The sequence below is a fragment of the Scomber japonicus genome, chromosome 6 (assembly GCF_027409825.1).
Source record: "Scomber japonicus isolate fScoJap1 chromosome 6, fScoJap1.pri, whole genome shotgun sequence".
Classification (NCBI taxonomy): domain Eukaryota; kingdom Metazoa; phylum Chordata; class Actinopteri; order Scombriformes; family Scombridae; genus Scomber; species Scomber japonicus.
The window spans coordinates 21,215,690-21,241,770 of NC_070583.1; the positions used below are offsets into that span (position 1 = coordinate 21,215,690).

The following is a 26,081-nucleotide window of genomic DNA, read 5'->3' on the forward strand; positions in this document are numbered from 1 at the left end:
TCAACCCCTACAGGTAGCAAAAATAGATTTAAAAAAAACAACCCTGCAGAGTGGAGACAATCCAAACAGAAACATTTTTTTATGTACAGTGCCCTATAAATTGTAACAGCTATGCATATCATGTACCATATACTTTACAGCCACTGCCAGGAGATGGCAACATCACATTATTCAATAAGTGAGTTGTATACACAATAGTTTTTCATTATACATGTAATATATTAGAACAAGAAGAGCTAATGAAAGAAACTGACTAATGGTGTATAAACAATACACAAAGGCAATTACTGTGTAAAATTGGGTGTTTTTTAATTTAATGTCTGTTCAACTTTATTAATATGAAGCTAATGCCAAACTGATACCTTCAGTACACTTGGAATTAGTGTATCACATTCGCAGTGAAAACGTATTAATGTCCTGCTTGCAGTGGGAAAAGTAACCATTACCATGGCATAATGTCAGATATAATTGTCAGGTCTCTTCAGTTTGGTTCAACTTGTCAGTCTAGCTATATTGTAGCTGAGTTGTATCACTACTGAAAGACTGGCAGGCCTAATTAGTTCAAGACCTTATCTAATGACTTTGAATTTCTGCTGTAAGTCTGACTATTGCATCAGTGTTCATTTTTAGAAGCGGGTCAAAACCTGGCCGACACATACTACATCTAATTGAGGGAGAGCTGGACTGCAATGCCAAATGAGTTCTTCACTGACATCCACAGCAAAGACTGACGACCTCCCTTGAAAATGAGTTTTGAAAATGTAATGATTTTATTTTAAATTCATGTATCTCTTAAATGTATGCAAGGTAGTGTATTTGTTATGACCCCACGTAAATGAATTTAATTGAAGAAAGCTGAAGAAGCATGAAGCATTTTGCAACCTAATGTTGGAATGTAATTGTATACATGTATAAATGTATAAATGCAAAGATGAAGGATTTGAAACTATAATGATTCTTATTAAGGAAAACAAATGTTATCTCACTTGACAGAATTATGATTTATCATCATGTCAGAACCGCTTAGTAATACAACATATAACATAACATAATATAAACACCTAACAATTAGTATTAAATTGTGATACTGCAAACCTCTACTGCTGGTAGCTGGTAAACCAGAAGCCTGATCTAAAATTTACCAGATATTTTTTACTGTAAGTATATTTTGCAGTATATATTATTTATTATTCCCAGATTAAAGACATATACCCCACGTGCTGGCATAAAAAAAGTGAGAGTCATTGCATACTTAAGAAAAGTGAAAGCAGTAATCAACATGTCAGAAACTGGGTCAGAGAACTTTTATGGCAATAGCACACATCATTAACAAATATTTGGCCCAGATTTTCTAACCCCCACTAAACATCTTTGTAGGAAGTTTATCTTCTGATCAAACAACCTCCCTTTAATTCGCAGATCAGGGACTTTCTTAAGGAATGTTTTTTCCAAATATGGAGCTGCTGCAAGACAGACAGTCAAAAAAAAGTCTGTAGGCGAGAGACTCATCAAGATTTTGGCAGAGAGGTAGAGCTCTGTCTGCCCTCTAGTGGTAATACACTGAGTCAAATACAGTGATATTATTAAAGAGTCAATCAGATTTTTTTTAGCCTGTAAATTTCAGATACAGTAAATTAACTTGTTACCTATAGATACAAAATCAGTATTGCCTAAATCCCTTTTCACTGCTATATTATAACAGATTTAAGACTAAGAAAATATTATTAGTTTAGGTTTAGTTGCTGTCTAGAGTAAGTGTGTGTGATAAAACTGTCAGTCACTTTTGACATGATAATATGGCTCCATTCCTGAGTTGTTTATTTTGATGAGCAAAGCATTTGATTCATGGTCTGTGCCTCTAAGATAGTTTCGAGTGTGGACTTTCCAAAGGAGCCAGCTCTCTGGGTCGGTAGCTTTATCACCAGCCAAAAACAAATAGTGCTTTGACACAAGGGTACACAGGGTGCAGAAATAATGGATAAACCTGTATTATAGTTGAGTAGATTGGGAAAAAGAAATGCATTACAGCAGGTCACATACTGTCTGGTGTCAATCGTGTCTATCAACAACCAGCACAGAAATACAGTAATACAGCAGATCATACAGTGTGACCTTCAGTTATGCTATGAGAGGAATTTCTACCTTTTCCTCTAAAAAAATGAACAGGTAATATTTAAGAGGTGGCCATCAGGGCATTCATATTCAGTTGGAATAAATAGAAAAGACACTCTCTATTGAATGCTCCTCAGGGCACAGTACTGTATAGCAGCTGCTCTGCTGTGCTCTCTAATATTGAAAAAAAAACAAGGTACAAAAAGGAAAAATACAGCATTTGCTCACATTTTAACAGATCCCATAAAACACAGTGAATTGATCATTTTGGGCTTTAATAGGCGTGAATCAGAAGCTGCCAAATTAGCTTTTTTCGCCTTGTTCTTCTAATTTAGATGATTCATGTATTGCTTTAGTGTGATTTCATGTAGAATATTGTTTTCTTAGGTTATGGCTTCATAGTCTTTGAAAGAAAATCTACAATTTAGTATGACAAACACACATGAAACACATATAATTTGCATTAACTCTTAAATCACTGCCATCAATGAATGAGGTAATCCATGTTGTCTATATTCATATTAGCTACTTCTGTTGCTCCCAAAAAACAGATAGGTTCAGTGTAGCTATAGATATGCATTCCTCTGTTGTCCATGATCTTTTATCACAATTAGTAGACAAATTCAATAAATCATTTGAAGAAAACAAACAAACAAAACTTTGGCTGCATGGAAAATTAGTTTTTCCATGCAGCCTGTTTAGCTTTCTAAAACTGGCTGTAATTGACATAAAAAAAGGAAATGCATTAAGTTTAAGCACACCCATTTGAAGCAGGAAGCTTTTATGTATTATTAATATCAAGATGTTCACACATTTTCCTTTATAGTGCAACTGCAACCTGATCTTCCCTCTTCAGAAGCCCATTATGGTGGAGTCCAACCTTTAGTCAACAGTCATGTTCATTGTGGCTGTATTTTTCCTTTCTTTTGTTTTAAATCACATTTAAATCAATCTTGAAAGAACTGTGACATTTATTTACCAATCTGCTACAAGAAAATAAAAATGCTGGCCTGTAGCTTATAAACGAAGACAAACTGAGTCTTTAGTAAAATTAAAAATTAAGAGGGACCCTAACCCTAACCCATACATAGTATTGGGACTGACATAGCTTAGCTCCCATGAACATTTACGAAGGATTTACACAGGAGTGTTCTGTCAGTTGCATAGCATCTTGTGGCAGTGAAATACTTTGCATATGTCCCTGAAAGACATCTGCATCATACAGTTCAACCTTGGATAGTTGTGTTAACTCTTTGGGGCAGGCTTCTCTCCATATATCATATTATCCACCTACATAGCTGGAGACATCATTTCAATACAGCAAATAAAGTGTTGCATAAACCCATAACATGGCGAGTAGAAGGTCACACTGAGTCTGAGAGCCACCCACATTACTTTTCCTGCCAAAATCACCTTCTTATATAACTAAACATCATTTTAGGCTACAAAGACAGATGATTAAATGTGATTTTGTTTAGACTTTGCAGACGTCAACCAGTTCCCTTCTCTAATCTGTGGGTTTTTTTGTTTGTTTTCCACTCTTTCATTCAACACATTACTATCAATGTTGAATATAGTCAGCCTGCAGTCATGTGTTTTTACTTTGACTTGTTTTTCGTTTTGTCTTTCAGTTCGGCAGAATAAACCCCTCTTATGCCAGGTTGCACGAAAAGTTAAATTTTAGTTCACAAAATGGAATGAATGAGTTGTCAATTTGTCAATATTTTAGATTGGACAGGTGGATGTTGTTACCTGCTAGGCATTTCTGCCTGCCATGCCTCCAATGGTACCATGCGGTCAGCTACAGGGTCATCAGCTGGAGACCAGTGGTGGACCAGTGACTTGCGCCTCAGTCATAGCCAAAGGCTGCCCTTCTCTGCTGGATTCTCTCCTCCCATGGGATAGTGAGCTCAATGAGTAGAGCAGTCTATACAGCAGCAGACAAGAGCACTATGTCTGGACAGAGAGGTGTGGAGGTGATCTCAGGGGGGAAGTGCAACTGCTTACCGATATCAACCCTCATTTGCCAATCTTGTCCTGGATACAGGCATGTAGGATGGTTCTTTGAGCTGGAGTCTTCTCTGCTCTCTCCAGGCTTGACAAACTGGATTGAGGTTTTTCTTGGTGTTGAGCTGTTTCTTGCAGCTTGCCTGCAGGTTTCCAGAACTTAAGCCAGCTTCCTCGGGATCTGACCGTGCCCCATTGATAGCACCCTTGTGCTAGACAGCATATGTTGTAAACTTGTATTATGGGTGTTGCAGACAGGGCAGCTCTCCACCCTGCCAAACCACTGATGGGGGTCTCTTGGGTATGGGAGTGTCATACGTTGCCCTAAGCAGGCCTACCGATCTATTGAAAGTGACCTCTCATGTGGTCCAGCATCACTATCAGCCCTTTGCCACTGCCTTGACTTTATACAGCTTCTGTTCTGCCCTTGTTACCTCTTCCATCATCCATTGATTTCCATTCTTTCTTTGTGGCTTTGGACCAGAGACCTGGAGCTTCTCCCCAGTCAAGCCCTGCTTGTCCTATTTACCATGATTCATGTAATCAATCAGTGTGTTCCTAATGACTTCATATCATTGTTCTACATTTCTGTTTTAATTAGTGCTTTTTAAGAATGCCAATGTATGTTGTCATTGGGTCCTAATTTAAACTGTCGCACACTCAGTCAGGAGACAGCAGACATTGATTTGCTCATGTGCTCTGTTGATGACCCTAAATACTGCTCTTCCCACGGGTCTACTGGGAAAGAGTTAACACTAATCCTAAAATAACAATCTGTTTTTTGACATAATTCCATAGCTAATAATGTTTTGAGAACAAATGTTATTATGATTTTATTATGATGGTTGTTTCTTACCATGTTTTTGGTAGGATAAAAGTAATTTTGTCCTGCAAAGCATGATGTATTAAAACACCCACCCCAACTATTAAACCATCATAACCCATGACCAGCTTTTAATGTAAAAGTTTTAACAATACATGCAGTCAATAAAATATTATTTTGTCAGTGTCACTTTTCTCATTAAAACACCAGATTGTCTTGCAGATGACTTGCAATGAGTGAGATATGATAAGATAGCTACAGTACAGTGATGATATATATACTTGACTATGCCTATGACTAAACCAAAACCTCAAATACTTGTGTTAAGATGTTTATTTTACCCTTGCGAAAGTTCTCTTCTAATAAGGTCACAACAAGACAGCCAAATAAAAAGATGAAAAATGCGTTCAGCATGATGGATAAACTTTTCTCTCCTCATATCTCAAGGGGGGAAACATTAACATACAGTACAGTCTGTTTTATTGCCATTTCTTATGGATCTGGAAGAAAGAGATTTAGAGAGAGTTAGAGGTCTCTTAGCAACTGTGCATGCTCACACTAGCCAGCTTAGCTAAATTACCCTCACTCAGAGTTCAATAGAAAAACATGTTAAAGTTATTTCATATTTTCAAAGCTCCAGGCAGGGTTTTTCATGGGAAAATGAGGTGAGTTCGGGTATCAACTGATTCAATTCTGTGCTTTTCATGAGAAAATCTGCAACATTACTGAAAGTCAACACGTGCAAATGTATTTCAGATGGCATAAATCATCTAATTTGTACAAATGACAGTTAACAAGGCCTATGTGTTTTCATATCCTCAGTACCTACTTTACACAATGAGGTTTCTGTATTCCTTGTAGTTTTCAAAAACATCACATGATATATTTTAACATTGTACTAGTTCCCCTTATAGTTTATAATCTGGAGCCTACGGCAGCCATGCTAGCATGTGCTACTGCATCCACTCCTTCAGTCTTCGCTATGTTTCTCTCATCTGAAGACATAGAGAGATCTATCACTCCTGTATGCATGAATATCCTCCTTTTCCAAAGGTACTCTACCGAACAAGGTTTTTAATACGTTTTATTTTTAGCTTCATGGTTCTTTACTGACATAAAATTCACCTTATGAGAAGTAATACTGAACTCATGTTCATTAAGTTGTCAGAACTCCAGCTGACCATGTTTCTATGTGTTCTGAGGAAATTATTTATTTGTTGGACATTTATGCCTTTGTGTGGTGACAGATGAGAGATGACAGAAAACAAGAGTTGAAAGAGGGAGAGACACACAACACGTCTGTTAGTGAAATTAATTGCAGACATTACGGTTACACTGTATGAGACGTAATCATTGGGCTACCAGGGTGTGCCGGCCATACTGGTAAGTCAGTAGCGTCCTGAACTTTCATTGACTTCACAAACCTATCTACAAAGATACTGTATGAGATGGGAAACATAAGGTACTCAATCTCTTAAAACAAGTTATGGCCAAATGATGCTATGTTATGTTACTGTACATTGCAAGACAGGTCTTCTTGAGGGCAACAAAGCTGAGCTCAAGTGGCCACTTTTTAGGCTTATTTTAGTTTTTTGTTGAGTGGGTTTTGTTTTTGTTCTTTTTGTTGTTCATTGTTCATTGTTCATTTTTACTCAGTATGAAAAGCTGGCTAAAGCCAAGCTGTGGTTTGGGATAGAGGATGTTATTTTGGGCAAGTAAACAACTGAGACAGAGAAGTATACAGTATGGTCACACACATCTAATACTCTTTTCCTATTTATGTAACTGTTTTGCCCTTTAGAGCTAAGGGGAGACCGGTGATCAACGGATGGAAACTCATCACAGTAAATATCAGATTCACAAGGAATTCATTAATGTCCCACTATTGTTTATGACCTTACAGTGTGTCCACCCTCTCAGCCTGTGACAAGATCACTCAAATTTCAATTGTTTTTATGTTTTGGAGATAATTTTTGTGGGCAAAACTGGCTTAATGGATCTTTAAAATAAGGAAAATTGAAATATTTAGTATCTTACATTGTTTTTATATAGGCTTAGTCTATATACTTTTAACATGACCAGCAGCAGTGACTTGTTTCCTTCGTGGAAAACCAACATTTTTTTCACCACACCTTGGTTTTGCTGTGACATAGTCTCCGTTTAAAAGGGCGCGGTGATGGTTTCTATTCAAGAGTTAAGAGTGTTGTTTCTCTTCTTCTCCCCACCTGATCACGCGTGTGTTAGCCTACATCGAAGAAAATGTGCAGGATAGAGATCCGAGATAGGCTATGCAACCAAAATGTCCTTACAGATGAGAGAGCGAAATGGGTGGGCGGGGGATTTCATGACATGCCATTAAGTTACAGTGTCTTCAGTGGAGACTTAGTGATAAGATGAGGATCCTGCCGCGTAAGTTTCCTTTCTGACAGACGCAGTCTCTGTTTCTCCGTCGAGTGAAAAGCAACAGGAAGACGGTGAGTTTCTGTGTGTCTTTTGCGCATGATTACTATAAGCGTCGGCTTGATTGTATGCAATTTAGGATATGTTTCTATAAGATAAATATCATAATATGTGAACATTTCATGTAGCTTCTGTTTAGTCACTTGCTGTGAAATAATGGTCTTTAAGTTTTCTGCGAATATTACCAAATTTCACCAGATTTCAAATTATCTTTGTGTTAATTTAAACTGTTGTAAATGTGAATAGGAAGTGTTTTCATTATGTGTTGTCATTATTTTAAGTAAAGACAGCAAACACATCATTTTGGTCAATTATGTCCTAAAAATAAAACATAAACCAATTCTGAACTGAATACTGCTTTTATTAGTTTTTTTAAAGAAAATAAATTGATGTAATAATCTATATTTTACCCATTGTGTGTGAAACATCAGAGCCAACAATGTAACCTGATCTCATATGTTTTCCCTGTCATGTTATTTTTCATCCACATTCAGTTGAGACTTTGCTGCTGTGCTGTAGCAACAATGTCACAGCTGTATTACAGGAAAACTGGAAACTCTACATACAGGGACCGCATCCCCCTGCGGATTGTGCGGTCTGAGTCTGAGCTCTCTGGCCTGGAGAAGGCCTACCTGGGGGCTGTTGAAAAGGGGGACTATGCAAGTGTGAAACAAGCCCTGGAGGAGGCTGAGATCTACTTTAGGATCAATATCAACTGCATCGACCCCCTGGGACGCACAGCTCTGCTCATCGCCATTGAAAATGAGAACCTGGAGATTATCGAGCTTCTGCTTAGCTATAATGTGTATGTGGGTGATGCCCTGCTACATGCCATTCGCAAAGAAGTGGTTGGGGCCGTAGAGCTGCTGCTCAATCACAAGAAACCACGTGGAGAAAAACAGGTAGGCCGCCACAGATAGCATGCCACATAGAGATTACATTTCCACGGGTGCTTTTCTTATAGACTTGAAAACATTTAGTGTATTTCCATGAACTTTATTACATCAATCAATTGTATTTTATTCAGGCAGATTTATAAAGTCAATAACAATCACTTCTTCTATCCATGGATGAATTCACCCTCTGCAGCAAGATGCCAAAGAAAATCAAAACATATTTTATACAGCACAATATATTATACTAAAGTGCCATTTACTATTTACTTCCTTTACTTTTGTTTAAGACTTCAATTTTGTACTAGTTCATCATGTTTGTCCATGGGTATCAGCAGTTTAGAAAATAGATTTGTGGATTTTAATTCCATGTTTAACTTTCATGGACACTAGTGCGACTTGGACAGCAAAGTTCAATATAGGGGCACTGCACATTGTAACTATTAGTTCAGTGTAATATCAGATTGTATAGGATCCCAGAAGGGATAGAGATAAAAGAAAGGAAAAAATGCTTTCCTGTGTCTTGTAGATTCAGGCTTGATTGCGTTTACTGTCGGAATTCAGCTCTTGTTTTCTGCTGGAAGGTTGCACCACTGATACTCTTTGAGGTGCTGCTGTGGATCTTTTTGCCACAGCTTTTATACAAAAAGTCTTTATCCACAGGTTCTCTAACAGGCAGTTTGATAGAGACCCTAGTTGCATGCAACTTCTTGACATCTTTGTATATTTGTTGACCCTGCTGTGTCTCACTCTAATGGACTTTGTGTAGAACGTTGTGTGTAGAGAATGGAAATGAGAAAAAGGTTGTGCTTGCCTCCAACTAGGAAGATATGTTCAGGCCAGTTGAACCACAAGTCATTAGCTGTGTGCTCGCTGTTAGACAAGATAGTCAGAGACCCAAGACAGATGAAATTATACCAATTCAAAGTCTCTATACAGCTTCTAGAGGTTCCAATTCCTGTGAGGGATTTAAAAAGCTTTGTGAACTATCTGATAAAATAATGATGTGTAATAATGCAATGTGTAATGCACCAGGAAGATATTTTGAGGCCAGATGAACAACATGCAGCTTTCATATCTGTTCTTTTGTGTGTTTTTCTCTTGGCTATGTGAAAAGGTCCCACCGATTCTACTGGACAAACAGTTTTCAGATTTCACCCCAGACATCACTCCAATCATCCTTGCAGCCCACACCAACAACTATGAGATCATCAAACTGCTTGTGCAGCGAGGTGTCTCCATACCTCAGCCACATGCAGTGCGCTGCAACTGCTTTGAGTGTGCGTCCAGTTCAGATGTGGATGGCTTGCGTCATTCACGCTCTCGTCTCAACATCTACAAGGCCCTCTCCAGCCCATCTCTCATTGCCCTCTCCAGTGAGGATCCTTTTCTCACAGCTTTTCAGCTCAGCTGGGAGCTGAAGGAGCTCAGCACAGTGGAGAATGAGTTCAAGTCAGAATATGAGGAGCTGTCCCACATTTGTAAGCAATTTGCAAAAGACCTCTTAGACCAGACCCGAAGCTCTAAAGAATTGCAGATAATCCTTAACTACCGTGATGACAGCAACCCTCTGCTGGATGAGAGTACTAATGATCTGGCCCGATTGAAGCTGGCTATCAAATATTGTCAGAAAGAGGTAAGTTGTATGTGATATCCTCTTTGTCACATGACTCCTGCGACCTTCAGCAGTATAGCACCAGTTGTGGGATAGAAAAGGACTGTATTTTGTTTTGGTAAACATATAGATATACTGACAGGGTGTTACAGTATATATTGACACGTATGAACAATTACAACATGAAATAAATATAAATGTAGACTAAATGACTAAAACACTGCCAAGATGAGCTGTAAATGGCTTGAGGGTGGAGATGTCCTGTGGGAGTTTAGAACAACATGTAATTGCCAGGCTGGCTCTTAATGCAATGCATTACAGTAGGCCTCTCAGAGAGTCCCATGACGACTGGATAATTGGGGATAATGATGGAATAAGTGATGGCCATTTCCCTGAAATACAAACTCATAATATTTTAATTAGGAAGGGAACCTTTTACCGCCTTTTAACATCTTCTTTGGAATATTTGGGCAGTTTTCTGTAATTTGTTTTGAAATAAGCTACTAAAAAATACACATGCCAAATGACAAAACTGTTTCACAATAATCAAGCAACTAGTAAAAAAGTAAAAACAGATATTACGTTTATAATGGATCATATCTATAAATGTATTTGCAAAAGGTGACAACAATAAAAGTATAAGCTGGTAAAAATCTATTCCTTTGCTCTTAGTCATCATATTTAGAAAAATGTCATTTTCACATATTTCTTAACAATAGGAGTCCTTGAAATGTGGCACTATAGTATCCAAAAATTTGATTTCAGAATTGTACAATTGTCATATTTCAGACAGCTGGCATTGTGTGAATTAAAGATTAGTCTAAATACACAAAAAGTATTAACAACTACATGTGCTGCAATTGGTTACCAAACCAAAGGTTTACAGCTCAACTCAGTGACTGTTTTGTTATTATTTTACATTATTGTTATATTGCCTGTTATTATTACCTGAGCCTAAAACACAATCAGTAAGATTACATTTACCTAAAACCACAGTGGTAAAAAAAAGGTACTAAATACAAGGGAGATGTCTGAATTTGCCCCTCCCTGAGCTACTACCTTATCGTGGTGGAGGGGTCCCAATGTCCCAATGACCCCAGGAGCTCAGTTGTCGGGGGCTTTATGCCCCTGGTAGGGTCACCCATCGCAAACAGGTCCGGGGGGAGGGATCAGACAAAGCGTACACCCCTTATGATGAGTGAAATATATGGTCAATCGTTTCCCTTGCCCGGACGCCCCCCCCCCCCCCCCCCCCCCCCCCCCCCCCCCGTGGAGCCAGGCCTGGGGGTGGGGCTCGATGGCGAGCGCCTGCTGGCCGGGCCTGCACCCATGGGGCCTGGCGGATCCTGACTGTTGTTTGTGCCTATGGTCCAAACAGCAGTTCAGAGTATCCACCCTTTCTGGACTCCTTGGAGGGGGTGCTTGAAAGTGCTCCCTCTGGGGATTCCCTCGTTCTGCTGGGGGACTTCAACGCTCAAGTCGGCAGCGACAGTGAGACCTGGAAGGGTGTGATTGGGAGGATTGCCCCCCCCCCGATCTGAACCCGAGTGGTGTTTTGTTATTGGACGTCTGTGCTCGTCACAGATTGTCCATAACGAACACCATGTTCAAGCATAAGGGTGTCCATATGTGCACTTGGCACCAGGACACCCTAGGCAGCAGTTCGATGATTGACTTTGTAGTCGTGTCATTGGACTTGCGGACGCATGCAATCGGGCAAAGAAAGGGGCGGAGCTGTCAACTGATCACCACCTGGTGGTGAGTTGGCTCCGATGGTGGGGGAGGATGCCGGTCAGACCTGACAGGCCCAAACGTATTGTGAGGGTCTGCTAGGAACATCTGGCAGAGTCTCCTGTCAACTCCCACCTCCGGAAGAGCTTTGATCATGTATCGGGGGAGGCGGGGGACATTGAGTCCAAGTGGGCCATGTTCCGTGCCTCCATTGTCAATGCTGCGGACCGGTGCTGTGGCTGTAAGGTGGTCGTGCCTGTCGTGGCGGCAATACCCTAACCCGCTGGTGGACACCGGTGGTGAAGGATGCCGTCAAGCTGAAGAAGGAGTCCTTTAGGGCCTTTTTGGCCTGTGGGACGCCAGAGGCAGCAGGCAGGTACCGACAGGCCAAGTGGAGTGAAGCTCAATTACCTCAGGGTCTTGTTTACGAGTGAGGGAAGGATGGAGCGGAAGATCGACAGGTGGATCGGTGCGATGTCTGCAGTAATGTGGGTTCTGTACAGATCCGTCGTGGTGAAGAGGGAGCTGAGCCGAAAGAACAATAAAAGTATAAGCTGGTAAAAATCTATTCCTTTGCTCTTAGTCATCATATTTAGAAAAATGTCATTTTCACATATTTCTTAACAATAGGAGTCCTTGAAATGTGGCACTATAGTATCCAAAAATTTGATTTCAGAATTGTACAATTGTCATATTTCAGACAGCTGGCATTGTGTGAATTAAAGATTAGTCTAAATACACAAAAAGTATTAACAACTACATGTGCTGCAATTGGTTACCAAACCAAAGGTTTACAGCTCAACTCAGTGACTGTTTTGTTATTATTTTACATTATTGTTATATTGCCTGTTATTATTACCTGAGCCTAAAACACAATCAGTAAGATTACATTTACCTAAAACCACAGTGGTAAAAAAAAGGTACTAAATACAAGGGAGATGTCTGAATTTGCCCCTGTCCCAATGACCCCAGGAGCTCAGTTGTCGGGGGCTTTATGCCCCTGGTAGGGTCACCCATCGCAAACAGGTCCGGGGGGAGGGATCAGACAAAGCGTACACCCCTTATGATGAGTGAAATATATGGTCAATCGTTTCCCTTGCCCGGACGCCCCCCCCCCCCCCCCCCCCCCGTGGAGCCAGGCCTGGGGGTGGGGCTCGATGGCGAGCGCCTGCTGGCCGGGCCTGCACCCATGGGGCCTGGCGGATCCTGACTGTTGTTTGTGCCTATGGTCCAAACAGCAGTTCAGAGTATCCACCCTTTCTGGACTCCTTGGAGGGGGTGCTTGAAAGTGCTCCCTCTGGGGATTCCCTCGTTCTGCTGGGGGACTTCAACGCTCAAGTCGGCAGCGACAGTGAGACCTGGAAGGGTGTGATTGGGAGGATTGCCCCCCCCCCGATCTGAACCCGAGTGGTGTTTTGTTATTGGACGTCTGTGCTCGTCACAGATTGTCCATAACGAACACCATGTTCAAGCATAAGGGTGTCCATATGTGCACTTGGCACCAGGACACCCTAGGCAGCAGTTCGATGATTGACTTTGTAGTCGTGTCATTGGACTTGCGGACGCATGCAATCGGGCAAAGAAAGGGGCAGAGCTGTCAACTGATCACCACCTGGTGGTGAGTTGGCTCCGATGGTGGGGGAGGATGCCGGTCAGACCTGACAGGCCCAAACGTATTGTGAGGGTCTGCTAGGAACATCTGGCAGAGTCTCCTGTCAACTCCCACCTCCGGAAGAGCTTTGATCATGTATCGGGGGAGGCGGGGGACATTGAGTCCAAGTGGGCCATGTTCCGTGCCTCCATTGTCAATGCTGCGGACCGGTGCTGTGGCTGTAAGGTGGTCGTGCCTGTCGTGGCGGCAATACCCTAACCCGCTGGTGGACACCGGTGGTGAAGGATGCCGTCAAGCTGAAGAAGGAGTCCTTTAGGGCCTTTTTGGCCTGTGGGACGCCAGAGGCAGCAGGCAGGTACCGACAGGCCAAGTGGAGTGAAGCTCAATTACCTCAGGGTCTTGTTTACGAGTGAGGGAAGGATGGAGCGGAAGATCGACAGGTGGATCGGTGCGATGTCTGCAGTAATGTGGGTTCTGTACAGATCCGTCGTGGTGAAGAGGGAGCTGAGCCGAAAGAACAATAAAAGTATAAGCTGGTAAAAATCTATTCCTTTGCTCTTAGTCATCATATTTAGAAAAATGTCATTTTCACATATTTCTTAACAATAGGAGTCCTTGAAATGTGGCACTATAGTATCCAAAAATTTGATTTCAGAATTGTACAATTGTCATATTTCAGACAGCTGGCATTGTGTGAATTAAAGATTAGTCTAAATACACAAAAAGTATTAACAACTACATGTGCTGCAATTGGTTACCAAACCAAAGGTTTACAGCTCAACTCAGTGACTGTTTTGTTATTATTTTACATTATTGTTATATTGCCTGTTATTATTACCTGAGCCTAAAACACAATCAGTAAGATTACATTTACCTAAAACCACAGTGGTAAAAAAAAGGTACTAAATACAAGGGAGATGTCTGAATTTGCCCCTCCCTGAGCTACTACCTTATCGTGGTGGAGGGGTCCCAATGTCCCAATGACCCCAGGAGCTCAGTTGTCGGGGGCTTTATGCCCCTGGTAGGGTCACCCATCGCAAACAGGTCCGGGGGGAGGGATCAGACAAAGCGTACACCCCTTATGATGAGTGAAATATATGGTCAATCGTTTCCCTTGCCCGGACGCCCCCCCCCCCCCCCCCCCCCGTGGAGCCAGGCCTGGGGGTGGGGCTCGATGGCGAGCGCCTGCTGGCCGGGCCTGCACCCATGGGGCCTGGCGGATCCTGACTGTTGTTTGTGCCTATGGTCCAAACAGCAGTTCAGAGTATCCACCCTTTCTGGACTCCTTGGAGGGGGTGCTTGAAAGTGCTCCCTCTGGGGATTCCCTCGTTCTGCTGGGGGACTTCAACGCTCAAGTCGGCAGCGACAGTGAGACCTGGAAGGGTGTGATTGGGAGGATTGCCCCCCCCCCGATCTGAACCCAAGTGGTGTTTTGTTATTGGACGTCTGTGCTCGTCACAGATTGTCCATAACGAACACCATGTTCAAGCATAAGGGTGTCCATATGTGCACTTGGCACCAGGACACCCTAGGCAGCAGTTCGATGATTGACTTTGTAGTCGTGTCATTGGACTTGCGGACGCATGCAATCGGGCAAAGAAAGGGGCGGAGCTGTCAACTGATCACCACCTGGTGGTGAGTTGGCTCCGATGGTGGGGGAGGATGCCGGTCAGACCTGACAGGCCCAAACGTATTGTGAGGGTCTGCTAGGAACATCTGGCAGAGTCTCCTGTCAACTCCCACCTCCGGAAGAGCTTTGATCATGTATCGGGGGAGGCGGGGGACATTGAGTCCAAGTGGGCCATGTTCCGTGCCTCCATTGTCAATGCTGCGGACCGGTGCTGTGGCTGTAAGGTGGTCGTGCCTGTCGTGGCGGCAATACCCTAACCCGCTGGTGGACACCGGTGGTGAAGGATGCCGTCAAGCTGAAGAAGGAGTCCTTTAGGGCCTTTTTGGCCTGTGGGACGCCAGAGGCAGCAGGCAGGTACCGACAGGCCAAGTGGAGTGAAGCTCAATTACCTCAGGGTCTTGTTTACGAGTGAGGGAAGGATGGAGCGGAAGATCGACAGGTGGATCGGTGCGATGTCTGCAGTAATGTGGGTTCTGTACAGATCCGTCGTGGTGAAGAGGGAGCTGAGCCGAAAGAACAATAAAAGTATAAGCTGGTAAAAATCTATTCCTTTGCTCTTAGTCATCATATTTAGAAAAATGTCATTTTCACATATTTCTTAACAATAGGAGTCCTTGAAATGTGGCACTATAGTATCCAAAAATTTGATTTCAGAATTGTACAATTGTCATATTTCAGACAGCTGGCATTGTGTGAATTAAAGATTAGTCTAAATACACAAAAAGTATTAACAACTACATGTGCTGCAATTGGTTACCAAACCAAAGGTTTACAGCTCAACTCAGTGACTGTTTTGTTATTATTTTACATTATTGTTATATTGCCTGTTATTATTACCTGAGCCTAAAACACAATCAGTAAGATTACATTTACCTAAAACCACAGTGGTAAAAAAAAGGTACTAAATACAAGGGAGATGTCTGAATTTGCCCCTCCCTGAGCTACTACCTTATCGTGGTGGAGGGGTCCCAATGTCCCAATGACCCCAGGAGCTCAGTTGTCGGGGGCTTTATGCCCCTGGTAGGGTCACCCATCGCAAACAGGTCCGGGGGGAGGGATCAGACAAAGCGTACACCCCTTATGATGAGTGAAATATATGGTCAATCGTTTCCCTTGCCCGGACGCCCCCCCCCCCCCCCCCCCCCCCGTGGAGCCAGGCCTGGGGGTGGGGCTCGATGGCGAGCGCCTGCTGGCCGGGCCTGCACCCATGGGGCCTGGCGGATCCTGACTGTTGTTTGTGCCTATGGTCCAAACAGCAGTTCAGAGTATCCACCCTTTCTGGACTCCTTGGAGGGGGTGCTTGAAAGTGCTCCCTCTGGGGATTCCCTCGTTCTGCTGGGGGACTTCAACGCTCAAGTCGGCAGCGACAGTGAGACCTGGAAGGGTGTGATTGGGAGGATTGCCCCCCCCCCGATCTGAACCCGAGTGGTGTTTTGTTATTGGACGTCTGTGCTCGTCACAGATTGTCCATAACGAACACCATGTTCAAGCATAAGGGTGTCCATATGTGCACTTGGCACCAGGACACCCTAGGCAGCAGTTCGATGATTGACTTTGTAGTCGTGTCATTGGACTTGCGGACGCATGCAATCGGGCAAAGAAAGGGGCGGAGCTGTCAACTGATCACCACCTGGTGGTGAGTTGGCTCCGATGGTGGGGGAGGATGCCGGTCAGACCTGACAGGCCCAAACGTATTGTGAGGGTCTGCTAGGAACATCTGGCAGAGTCTCCTGTCAACTCCCACCTCCGGAAGAGCTTTGATCATGTATCGGGGGAGGCGGGGGACATTGAGTCCAAGTGGGCCATGTTCCGTGCCTCCATTGTCAATGCTGCGGACCGGTGCTGTGGCTGTAAGGTGGTCGTGCCTGTCGTGGCGGCAATACCCTAACCCGCTGGTGGACACCGGTGGTGAAGGATGCCGTCAAGCTGAAGAAGGAGTCCTTTAGGGCCTTTTTGGCCTGTGGGACGCCAGAGGCAGCAGGCAGGTACCGACAGGCCAAGTGGAGTGAAGCTCAATTACCTCAGGGTCTTGTTTACGAGTGAGGGAAGGATGGAGCGGAAGATCGACAGGTGGATCGGTGCGATGTCTGCAGTAATGTGGGTTCTGTACAGATCCGTCGTGGTGAAGAGGGAGCTGAGCCGAAAGGCAAAGCTCTTGATTTACTAGTCGATCTTCGTTCCTACCCTCACCTATGGTCATGAGCTTTGGGTAGTGATCGAGAGAACAAATTCGTGGGTACAATCGGCCGAAATGAGTTTCCTTCGTAGGGTGGCTGGGCTCTCCCTTAGAGATAGCGTGAGAAGCTCGGTCATCCGGGAGGAGCTCGGAGTAGACTCGCTGCTCCTCCACGTTGAGAGGAGCCAGATGAGGTGGCTTGGGCTTCTAGTTAGGATGCCCCTCGGACGCCTCCCTGGTGAGGTGTTCAGGGCATGCCCCACAGGTAGGAGACCCCAGGGAAGACCCATGACACGCTGGAGAGACTATGTCCCTTGGCTGGCCTGTGAACGCCTCGGGATCCCCCGGGAAGAGCTTGATGAAGTGGCTGGGGAGAGGAAAGTCTGGGCTTCCCTGCTTAGGCTGCTGCCCACGTGACTCGACCGTTGGACGAGTAACAAAGCAATTGCTAATATAGCAACACAACCTCAGGCATGCCTTGTATAGCTGTGCCACTCATCTTGTGCATTTAATTATTTGCAATATACCTTAGAATGAGATTGAATCTAGAACAATCAATTAAGGTGATAAAGCAAAGAGCTTAATTTGTTTTCCCCACAGGCGCTCAGACATGTGATGCATTTGTGTGGTGCTGTGCAACTCATTGCCACTATTATTTGTATGCTATCCCTGTATAAAGTAAGTGATGATGATAGAGTTGTTTTTCAACTGGCGTATTATGCAAAATAATGCAAATTATGTTTAATTACTTTTGTATTATACCAAGAATTATGATAAATAGTCCATTGTTCGTGGCCCATAGGCAGTATGCTGCATATGGTATACAATGCAAAGTATGGTAAATTTAAAGGTAATGTCAGTGATTCTGGAGAAAGACCGAAAGACTGAAACATCAAAAATAAATAGACCTCTCCCTTCGTGCTCCTTCAGAAGTGCCACCCCCACAAAATTATGGACTTGTGTTGTGGCAATGCCGAGGCAATGACACAACTTGGCTAGCTGACCAAAAGAAAACATATGGCAGTATCTGGGGCAATGCGTCACTCTCACGTGACATCACAAGCAGAAAAAAACTTTTCACACTTCTCACTCAGACTGCGTTCAGTGTCTCTGTCCACAGAAGCAGTCTGTCAGCTGCAGGTCCTGGAGAGCTGAGAGGACAGCGGCTAGCCAAACTGCTTTCACCAGAGTGACTCAGAAATTTACTAAACCAAAACAGTTTGCATGTCAGCTTCACAGGAACAAATAGACAGTGTGAAGCGGGCTCACAGACAGGTTGAGAGCATAGATCAATCAATGTAATGGTTAACAAGTTCAAAACACAAATATAGTAGGATATTTGTGTAATGTAAATAGCTGCTAGCTCAAGACTTCACTAAGTGCAACATATATAGACTTGGCTGGAACAGTGTTGGGTAGCTCATAGGGAGGGGAATCCAAATTGTCCAATTCCTTGAAATTGTATGCCTCCGAGCTTATCAATTTATTTTATAGATGCCAAGGAACAGAAAAGGCGGAATTCATCTGTGACAGTGGTGAAGCCTGCGCACACGCTGAAGTTATCTTCAGCTGTCTTGTAGTTTGTCTTCAAAAATGGCAGTGGTTGCAAACATGTTTCAATTTAATGACTAAATAATTATCTTTATGAGATGAACATAAAGTTTACTGTGAACCTTCTGGGCGCTTAACAGGCTAACGTTGGCAGTGAGCAGTAACAAATGAGACCAGCTGATCAAACACTACAGCATTTAACAACGGTGAGGTGAAGAAAATAACTCGGTACTTAGTCTGTTTCACCTTAATAACCCTGCGCCCACTCAGTGGACAGTGATGACTGTGATAACGGTGCAGCAGAGAGGCTGCTGTCCACTGCTGGATATGTAACATTAATATATAAAATTAACATTAATTACAGAAAAGCAAGAGAGTGGAAGATGCTTTCAAATGAATGGATGAATTAATTCAGTTAACTTTTCACTGCGGACCATTTATCTTACCAATCATCAGCATGCAAGGTCACTGATAAACAGTGGAGACAATAAAACAGTTGCATTGTTATTGAAAACCTACTGTATGTAGGCCAACTGATTGATGAAATCAAGGGAATTGATAAAGAATCAGACCAATAAGCAGAATTAATAATGTCATTGGTACCAATAAAATCTTATTGATTCCCATCCCTGGTGGCACACTTTGAGCCACTTTGTTTGTTCCTATGTACAGAGGCTGGGCTGGACTAGCTAGTGGACTGTGAATTTGACAAATAGTGTACAATCTTTCTCCAGAATCATTGACTCCATCTGTAATAACTTCGGCCAATGTGATTGCATCTAATGTTGCATCTAATGTTCTCTACTGGAATGCAATATAAGTCACACCTTTTGTTGCAGTATCTCAGTAACAAGTGGTGCAAATTTTGGATTTAAGTATTAAGTATCTACCATGAAAAAGCGAAATTAATGAATACCTTCTTTTTGTTGTTCAAATTTACTAGCACAGCCTTTTTTATTTTATACTGTTTCATTAGAATGCACTGGAGGGATTTGTTCTTAGCAATGTAGGCACAATAAAAAAGTGTAGCATCACTGCTGTGCCACTGCAATGGTTATAATTTGGAGACATACTAGAATTCATCAACTACATTGACTTGACTTTTGTTGTGACAAACTTAATACTTGACACAAAGAGCACAGTTCATAGCCCCTTTTCGACCAAAAGTGTGACTCAAGTTAAGTCAATTCATTTATAGAGCACATTTAAAAATAACATGCTTTTTACAGAGTGATTGGAATTACAATCAAATTAAAACACAGATATAATTTCAGTGTCAAAGCAGTCCACAGTTTTGGGCCTACAATGGACAATGCCCGATCACCCCTGAATTTTATTTTATTTTATTTGAAGAACAGTGATTGGACTCAGGTTGACTTGAAATGGTTTAATTACACCATCAAACAGAAGGCCATAAACAGTCGAACAGTTTTCTGTTTAAGATCAGTTATTGAGGGAGGTGGCCATGACTACATATTAAAAGATTAGTGTCATCATTATAGATCAGTATAAGGCGTTGTGCTCCAGATGCTCGCAAACTGAAGATACATACAGTAACTCTACAGTTTTTGCTGCCATAAAGGCTATAAACCATAAGAAAAAATAATTTGGAAATGCTGAATATTTGCCTTGACATGGCCATTATGCATGTTGTTCTGTAATGCAAGTGCGGTATATTGTATATTCAGTACATTAATGCTAATGACCAGAAGAATAACACGTCTTTAAATTGGGCTGCTCTGAGTGTTCGCTATTATAGACTGCTGTAAAGAAAAGCCACCAAAGTGGTTACAGAATTTTAATGGACTACATAGGCTACCAGCAATTACTAGATGTCCACATTATTAGTGGTCATTGTTCCATTAATGTGTATTTCCCTGCTATTTCCTCTGTCTCTGTCCATTAAAATCCTTTAAATGTGATTTGTAAGCATTTAAACCTGAAAAAATTAAAAGCAAGGAAGGGAATCAAAGGCACTCATTCTGCTCTGGACTGCTGTTTTTTATTTTATTGCTTAGTGGTTTCTCTGTATGCTTGGAGAGAGAACATGGCCCTGTAATGGTAAAGTAAGAATAACAAGTTAGAAAAACACTAATGAAACTCTATGTTCACTGATGAAACTCTATCTTCAATACATTGTGGTAGATTTACAACATTCAAACTACTATACTTTAGTGGGATTACAAATCCTACTTTACAGTTAAACTGACACCTTAAATAGCCGTCTCAATCAAAATTAAGATTCACATGATGCCACATGACCTAAGACTCTCTGGGTTCTTTGATGTTTATATGAACTGCCGTGTAGCTCATTATTTTATGATTGAATAAGTGTAAAACAGAGTAGGTCCGTGCTTTTAAAAAAAATGACGTTGTTTTGTAAGGGGTGTGAGACATAAACTATATTCTGACTGTTGTAAATGCTATCTACCAAAAATAACAGCATGGCAAGTCAATCTCACAAGCACAGATAGGAAATATTAAAGATGTCAGATTCTGCATTGATAGATGACCTCATCACCTACAACTCTGCTCTATAGTACCATAATGGGTATCCATTTAGCCATAACTTGGTTAAATCGAAATTAACTTCAATCATCATCTGCAGATATCCAGCAGATGTCAAATCAAATCTCAGAGGGCAGAGAAAATGTGTACAAGAAACAGATTTGACAATCGCTTCTTAACAGAGGATCAGAGAACACTAGTCCACTTTCAACTTTTGCCTTATACGCTTACCAGATGATATTTATTTTGTATTTTACAGTTTTTATTCAGGCCAGAATAATCTCAAAAACATTATGCCTCTCTTTCTTTTCTTGTCCATCTCTCTGTGTCCAATGGGATGAAGAAAACTGGCATTATGGCAAACCTTTAATGTTGGCCAACATAACTATATCTTAAAAATATCAAAAGGGGATGTCAGAAGAAGATTTATTGATGTAAAGAAAGTTTTACACGTATGTCATGAAACATGCTTAACACACGAATGGTTTTGAGGGTTTTTTATTTCAGGAGGAAAAATATTGTATACTGAGATAATTCTCTAATTAATTGCACATCAACATTGGGTATTGCCCCACTACTGGCAATTTTAATAGTATTTATTGCCTTTAATGTTGTTTTGTTTATAAAGTTTTGTTTTGTGTACTGTCTGTACTGTAGGTCGTGGATGGCGGTTATGATTTTTCCACTATTTTCTGATTATATTTCTAAGACAAAGAATTAATTTCAGTTATCTATTTATTTGTCTCTTTCTCAGTTTGTTGCTCAGCCCAACTGTCAGCAGCTTCTGGCGTCACGGTGGTATGATGAGTTCCCAGGCTGGAGGAGGCGTCATTGGTTTGTGAAACTCATCACATGTATCTTCATTGGCCTCCTCTTTCCACTGTTCTCCATCCTCTACTTGGTCTCTCCAAAGAACCGTTACGGGTTATTCATTCGTAAGCCCTTCATCAAGTTCATCTGTCATACTGCTTCCTATCTGACCTTCCTCTTCCTGCTCCTCCTGGCCTCGCAGCATATAGCCAGTGCACATTATGAGCTTCAGGGCCCAGCGCCCACCACTGTGGAATGGATGATCCTGCCCTGGGTTCTCGGTAATATACACACACAATAACAGACGCCTTGTTTAGCCTTGTTTTAGCATGCATCTGTACAGTGAAGTGATATAAATTCATTGTTGAATGAAATCTAACAGAGCTGGTTACTATGAGTGTGTTTGCTACTATCAGTTTGTCATATGTTGTTTGGACCTGTGGGATCACACCTGACAGTGGCAAAATTAAAAATGAACTCTTTTGTTTGTTCATGTTTTCAAGGTTTCATATGGACAGAGATCAAACAGATGTGGGACAGTGGTTTTGAAGACTACATAGATGACTGGTGGAACTTAATGGACTTCATAATGAACTCTTTGTATCTTGCCACCATTTCCCTGAAGATTGTTGCCTATGCAAAGGTATATTATGCAGTTCAGTTATTTGACAGTCATAGATTAAAAAAGTTTGTGATCTACACAGCATATTATAGATCATTTTAAAGTTTACTTCAATTTAAAAAACTTGTATTTTTGCCCTACATTTTACATATTTATCAGTTGAAAAGTATAACTATGCTAGAAATTTGACATTTTTTTCTGATGATAGTCTATGTAGTCATTCTTCTCCTTCTTTTTAACAGTACAGCGGGCACAAACCCAGATCCTCCTGGGAAATGTGGCACCCAACTTTGGTTGCAGAGGCATTGTTTGCCATCGCTAACATCTTCAGCTCCTTGCGCCTCATCTGTCTGTTCACTGCCAACTCCCATCTGGGCCCCTTACAGATCTCATTGGGTCGTATGCTCCTGGACATCCTCAAGTTCCTCTTTATCTACTGTCTAGTGCTGCTAGCCTTTGCCAATGGTCTCAACCAACTCTACTTTTACTATGAAACAACGGGGGATGGTAATTGCAAGGGTATTCGCTGCAGTAACCAAAACAATGCTTTCTCAACGCAAGTTTTTTTTTAAATTAATTCTCCCTAACATATATGCATTGTGAAATATTAATACATTTGTTTTTCAGCAGCACAAAGTCTGATGTATGGTTGTTTGCTTTTCAGGCTATTTGAGACACTACAGTCATTATTCTGGTCTGTATTTGGCCTGATTTCTCTCTACGTGACCAATGTAAAGCCAGACCATGTATTCACTGAGTTTGTGGGAACTACCATGTTTGGCACGTACAATGTCATCTCCCTAGTAGTTCTACTGAACATGCTCATTGCAATGATGAACAACTCCTACCAGCACATTGCTGTGAGTGGTGAAGCTAATCTGTTTTATGGTTTAATTACACTCATTTTTCTTTTTGCAAATATTGTTAATAAATTGTTGTTGGTTTGTTTTTTCAGGATCATGCAGATATAGAGTGGAAATTTGCTAGAACAAAACTATGGATGAGCTACTTTGAAGAAGGGGGAACTTTGCCATCTCCATTCAATATAATCCCCAGTCCCAAGTCGGTTTGTTATCTCATTGGATGGATAAAGACTCATATGTTATGGAGACAAAGCATAAAAAGGCTTGAAACCTTCCAAACTGTGGGGGTAAGTTGTTTCCAGAAATTTGTTCTGATCTGTGTTGTTCCCTAAATGCATATCATACATTTTCAGTGCCTGTCTGGTATTATTGCCTCAAAGCGTGTGGCTCAAAAACGAGTAACAGTCTGTTCTCTTCAGAAATTGATTTTTCACAGAATTAATGTATCATAAAATTTCTAATTGAGAAAGGGAAAGTAATACCTGAGAAGACAACACTTGTGTTTCTCAACTCTCTGCCAATTTACAAAGAGACTTAATATTATTATTTACTGAGCTTGATAAGATGGAACTTTACCGGTTATGGGAAACTGACTTGAAAATGTTGCCGGTGCAGACTAGTATCTTCTCTGATCTTCTCTGACGAGATCCCCTCGAGGATCTCCTCTCAACTTGAAGTTTTATTTGAAATTCGGACTTGGAAGTCGTTGGTTTTTGTTTTTCTGTTTTATTGTTAATTGTTCTTGTTTAGGAAACCATGGTCTAATGTTACACAGGTGTACACAAGTTGAAAAGAGTATATGCATCATCAGGAATATAAGATAGTCACGCTAAATGTCAATGGGCTGCATAATCCAATTAAAAGCAGTAAAATTATAGCTTAAATGAAACGAGAAAAGCTGCAGGTAGTTTCTTTAGAACATGAAAATTTCAAAATACCTATTACTCATCTCATAAATCAGGCCGTAGGAGGGGAGTGGCTATACTGATCCCTAATACAGTAAATTTTGAATTTATTTCAGAAGTGAAAGATAAGGAAGGGAGATTTGTTTTAATAAAGGGCATATTAGATAATGAAGAAGTAACTTTACTTAACGTGTATGCCCTCCTAGGGAGCAAAAAAAAGTTTTTCAAGAAATTATTTGAATTGATAGTCTTGGAAACACAGGGGATTCTAATTTATGGTGGTGATCTTAATGTCCAACTTCAACCTAAATTAGATACATCTAATCAGCGGCAATAGAAAAATCCAAATGCCATTTTAGTCCATTGGATGCTTGCAGAGCTGGGTCTGATTGACGTGTGAAGAGAGTCTCATCCAGGAGAAAAACAATTCACCTATTATTCCTCATGTCACTGTGTATATTCACAAATGGATTATTAATTTATATATAAATCAGACTGGCACAGAGTCAGGGACTGTAAGATAGGGATTAGGGACGTATCTGATCATTCAGGGGTGTACCTAACTCTGCACCTAACTAATCAACGGGAAAAAATACATTCTAGAGACTTAATACAAGCATTTTAAATGACAAAACAGTACAGAAACAGATTCAACAGGAATTTGAAACATATTTACAAAATAATGATAATGGAGAGGTGTCTCGAAATACTGGGACGCAGCAAAGGCAGTCGTTCAAGGTAAAATTATTGCCCTCACGACCTTTCGGAAAAAGGAAAAACAGAGAAGACTTACAGGAGGAAATTAAGTCATTACAAATTAGACACACTGAACAAAAAGATCCTCAGATATTAACTAGAGAAAGGGAAAGTAATGATCTTACCATTGTAAAAAAAAATTATGTCTGTTGTTAATTGACCATTTTTTCTTTTACTGTAGAGACGTGCGGCCGAAAATGTTAGGCAAAACCATGAGTATCAGGTAGTTATTTTTTTCTCCACTGTAATGTTTGATGATTTCTGTTTAATTTAGTCAGCCTAATTTATGACTTGTTTTTCTCAAAAAACAATGTTTACTTTTCAGGAGGTTTTAAGGAACCTAGTGAAGCGGTATGTGGCCGCAAAGATTAGAGATGCCAAGACAGCGGAAGGATTGACAGAAGATAATTTCAAGGTAGTATGCACAACATGGATACCTTGAATACCCACTTGTTTTTCATTGCTTCGTAATCTCTGCTGTATTTGTTCTCGATAATTAACAGGAGCTTAAGCAAGATATCTCCAGCTTCCGCTATGAAGTCCTGGGAATGATGAAGGGTAAATCTCAAGGTGGGGTAGTTGGTACAGTTGCAAGCTCAACCTTGGCTTACCCCGGAAACTCGTTCAAGTACTCTCCCAAATTCTCTACCGATGAGTCACAACAGAAGCTGAACGTGTTTGGTGTGACCACTGTGCTGAGCGGAGCTGCAGCCACCAACAACCCTGATTGCTCCACCAGGCTAGCCAATACTCTAGTTGTCCCAACCAGTGCAGAAAAGAATCAAAACAAGCTAGCCCAAATTGTCTCAGAAGCTGGATTCCTCCAGAGACAGAGCAGACATCTCTCTCAGGAATGTGATGAAATACACTCATTGTCAGAGGATGATACTGAGAAGGTGAAAGTGGAAGTTGTACAGAAAGTAGAGAAGGACATTCAGGAAACTGATCATTCATTCACACAGCAAACTAAAGAAGCTAAAAATGGGAAAAAAACATATAAAAATTAA

At 41.5% G+C, this 26,081-nt stretch overlaps 1 protein-coding gene across 1 annotated transcript; it reads left to right on the plus strand.

Annotated features, from left to right (window-relative positions):
* Window positions 1-7,923: 7,923 nt before the first annotated feature.
* trpc4b (transient receptor potential cation channel, subfamily C, member 4b) lies at window positions 7,924-26,081 on the plus strand. Its single transcript, XM_053320461.1, has 10 exons — window positions 7,924-8,304; window positions 9,413-9,931; window positions 21,873-22,209; window positions 22,432-22,571; window positions 22,793-23,106; window positions 23,215-23,410; window positions 23,506-23,700; window positions 25,256-25,297; window positions 25,400-25,489; window positions 25,578-26,081. Exons 1-10 carry the CDS (start codon window positions 7,927-7,929, stop codon window positions 26,079-26,081), a joined length of 2,715 nt encoding a protein of 904 aa, XP_053176436.1. The 5' UTR covers window positions 7,924-7,926.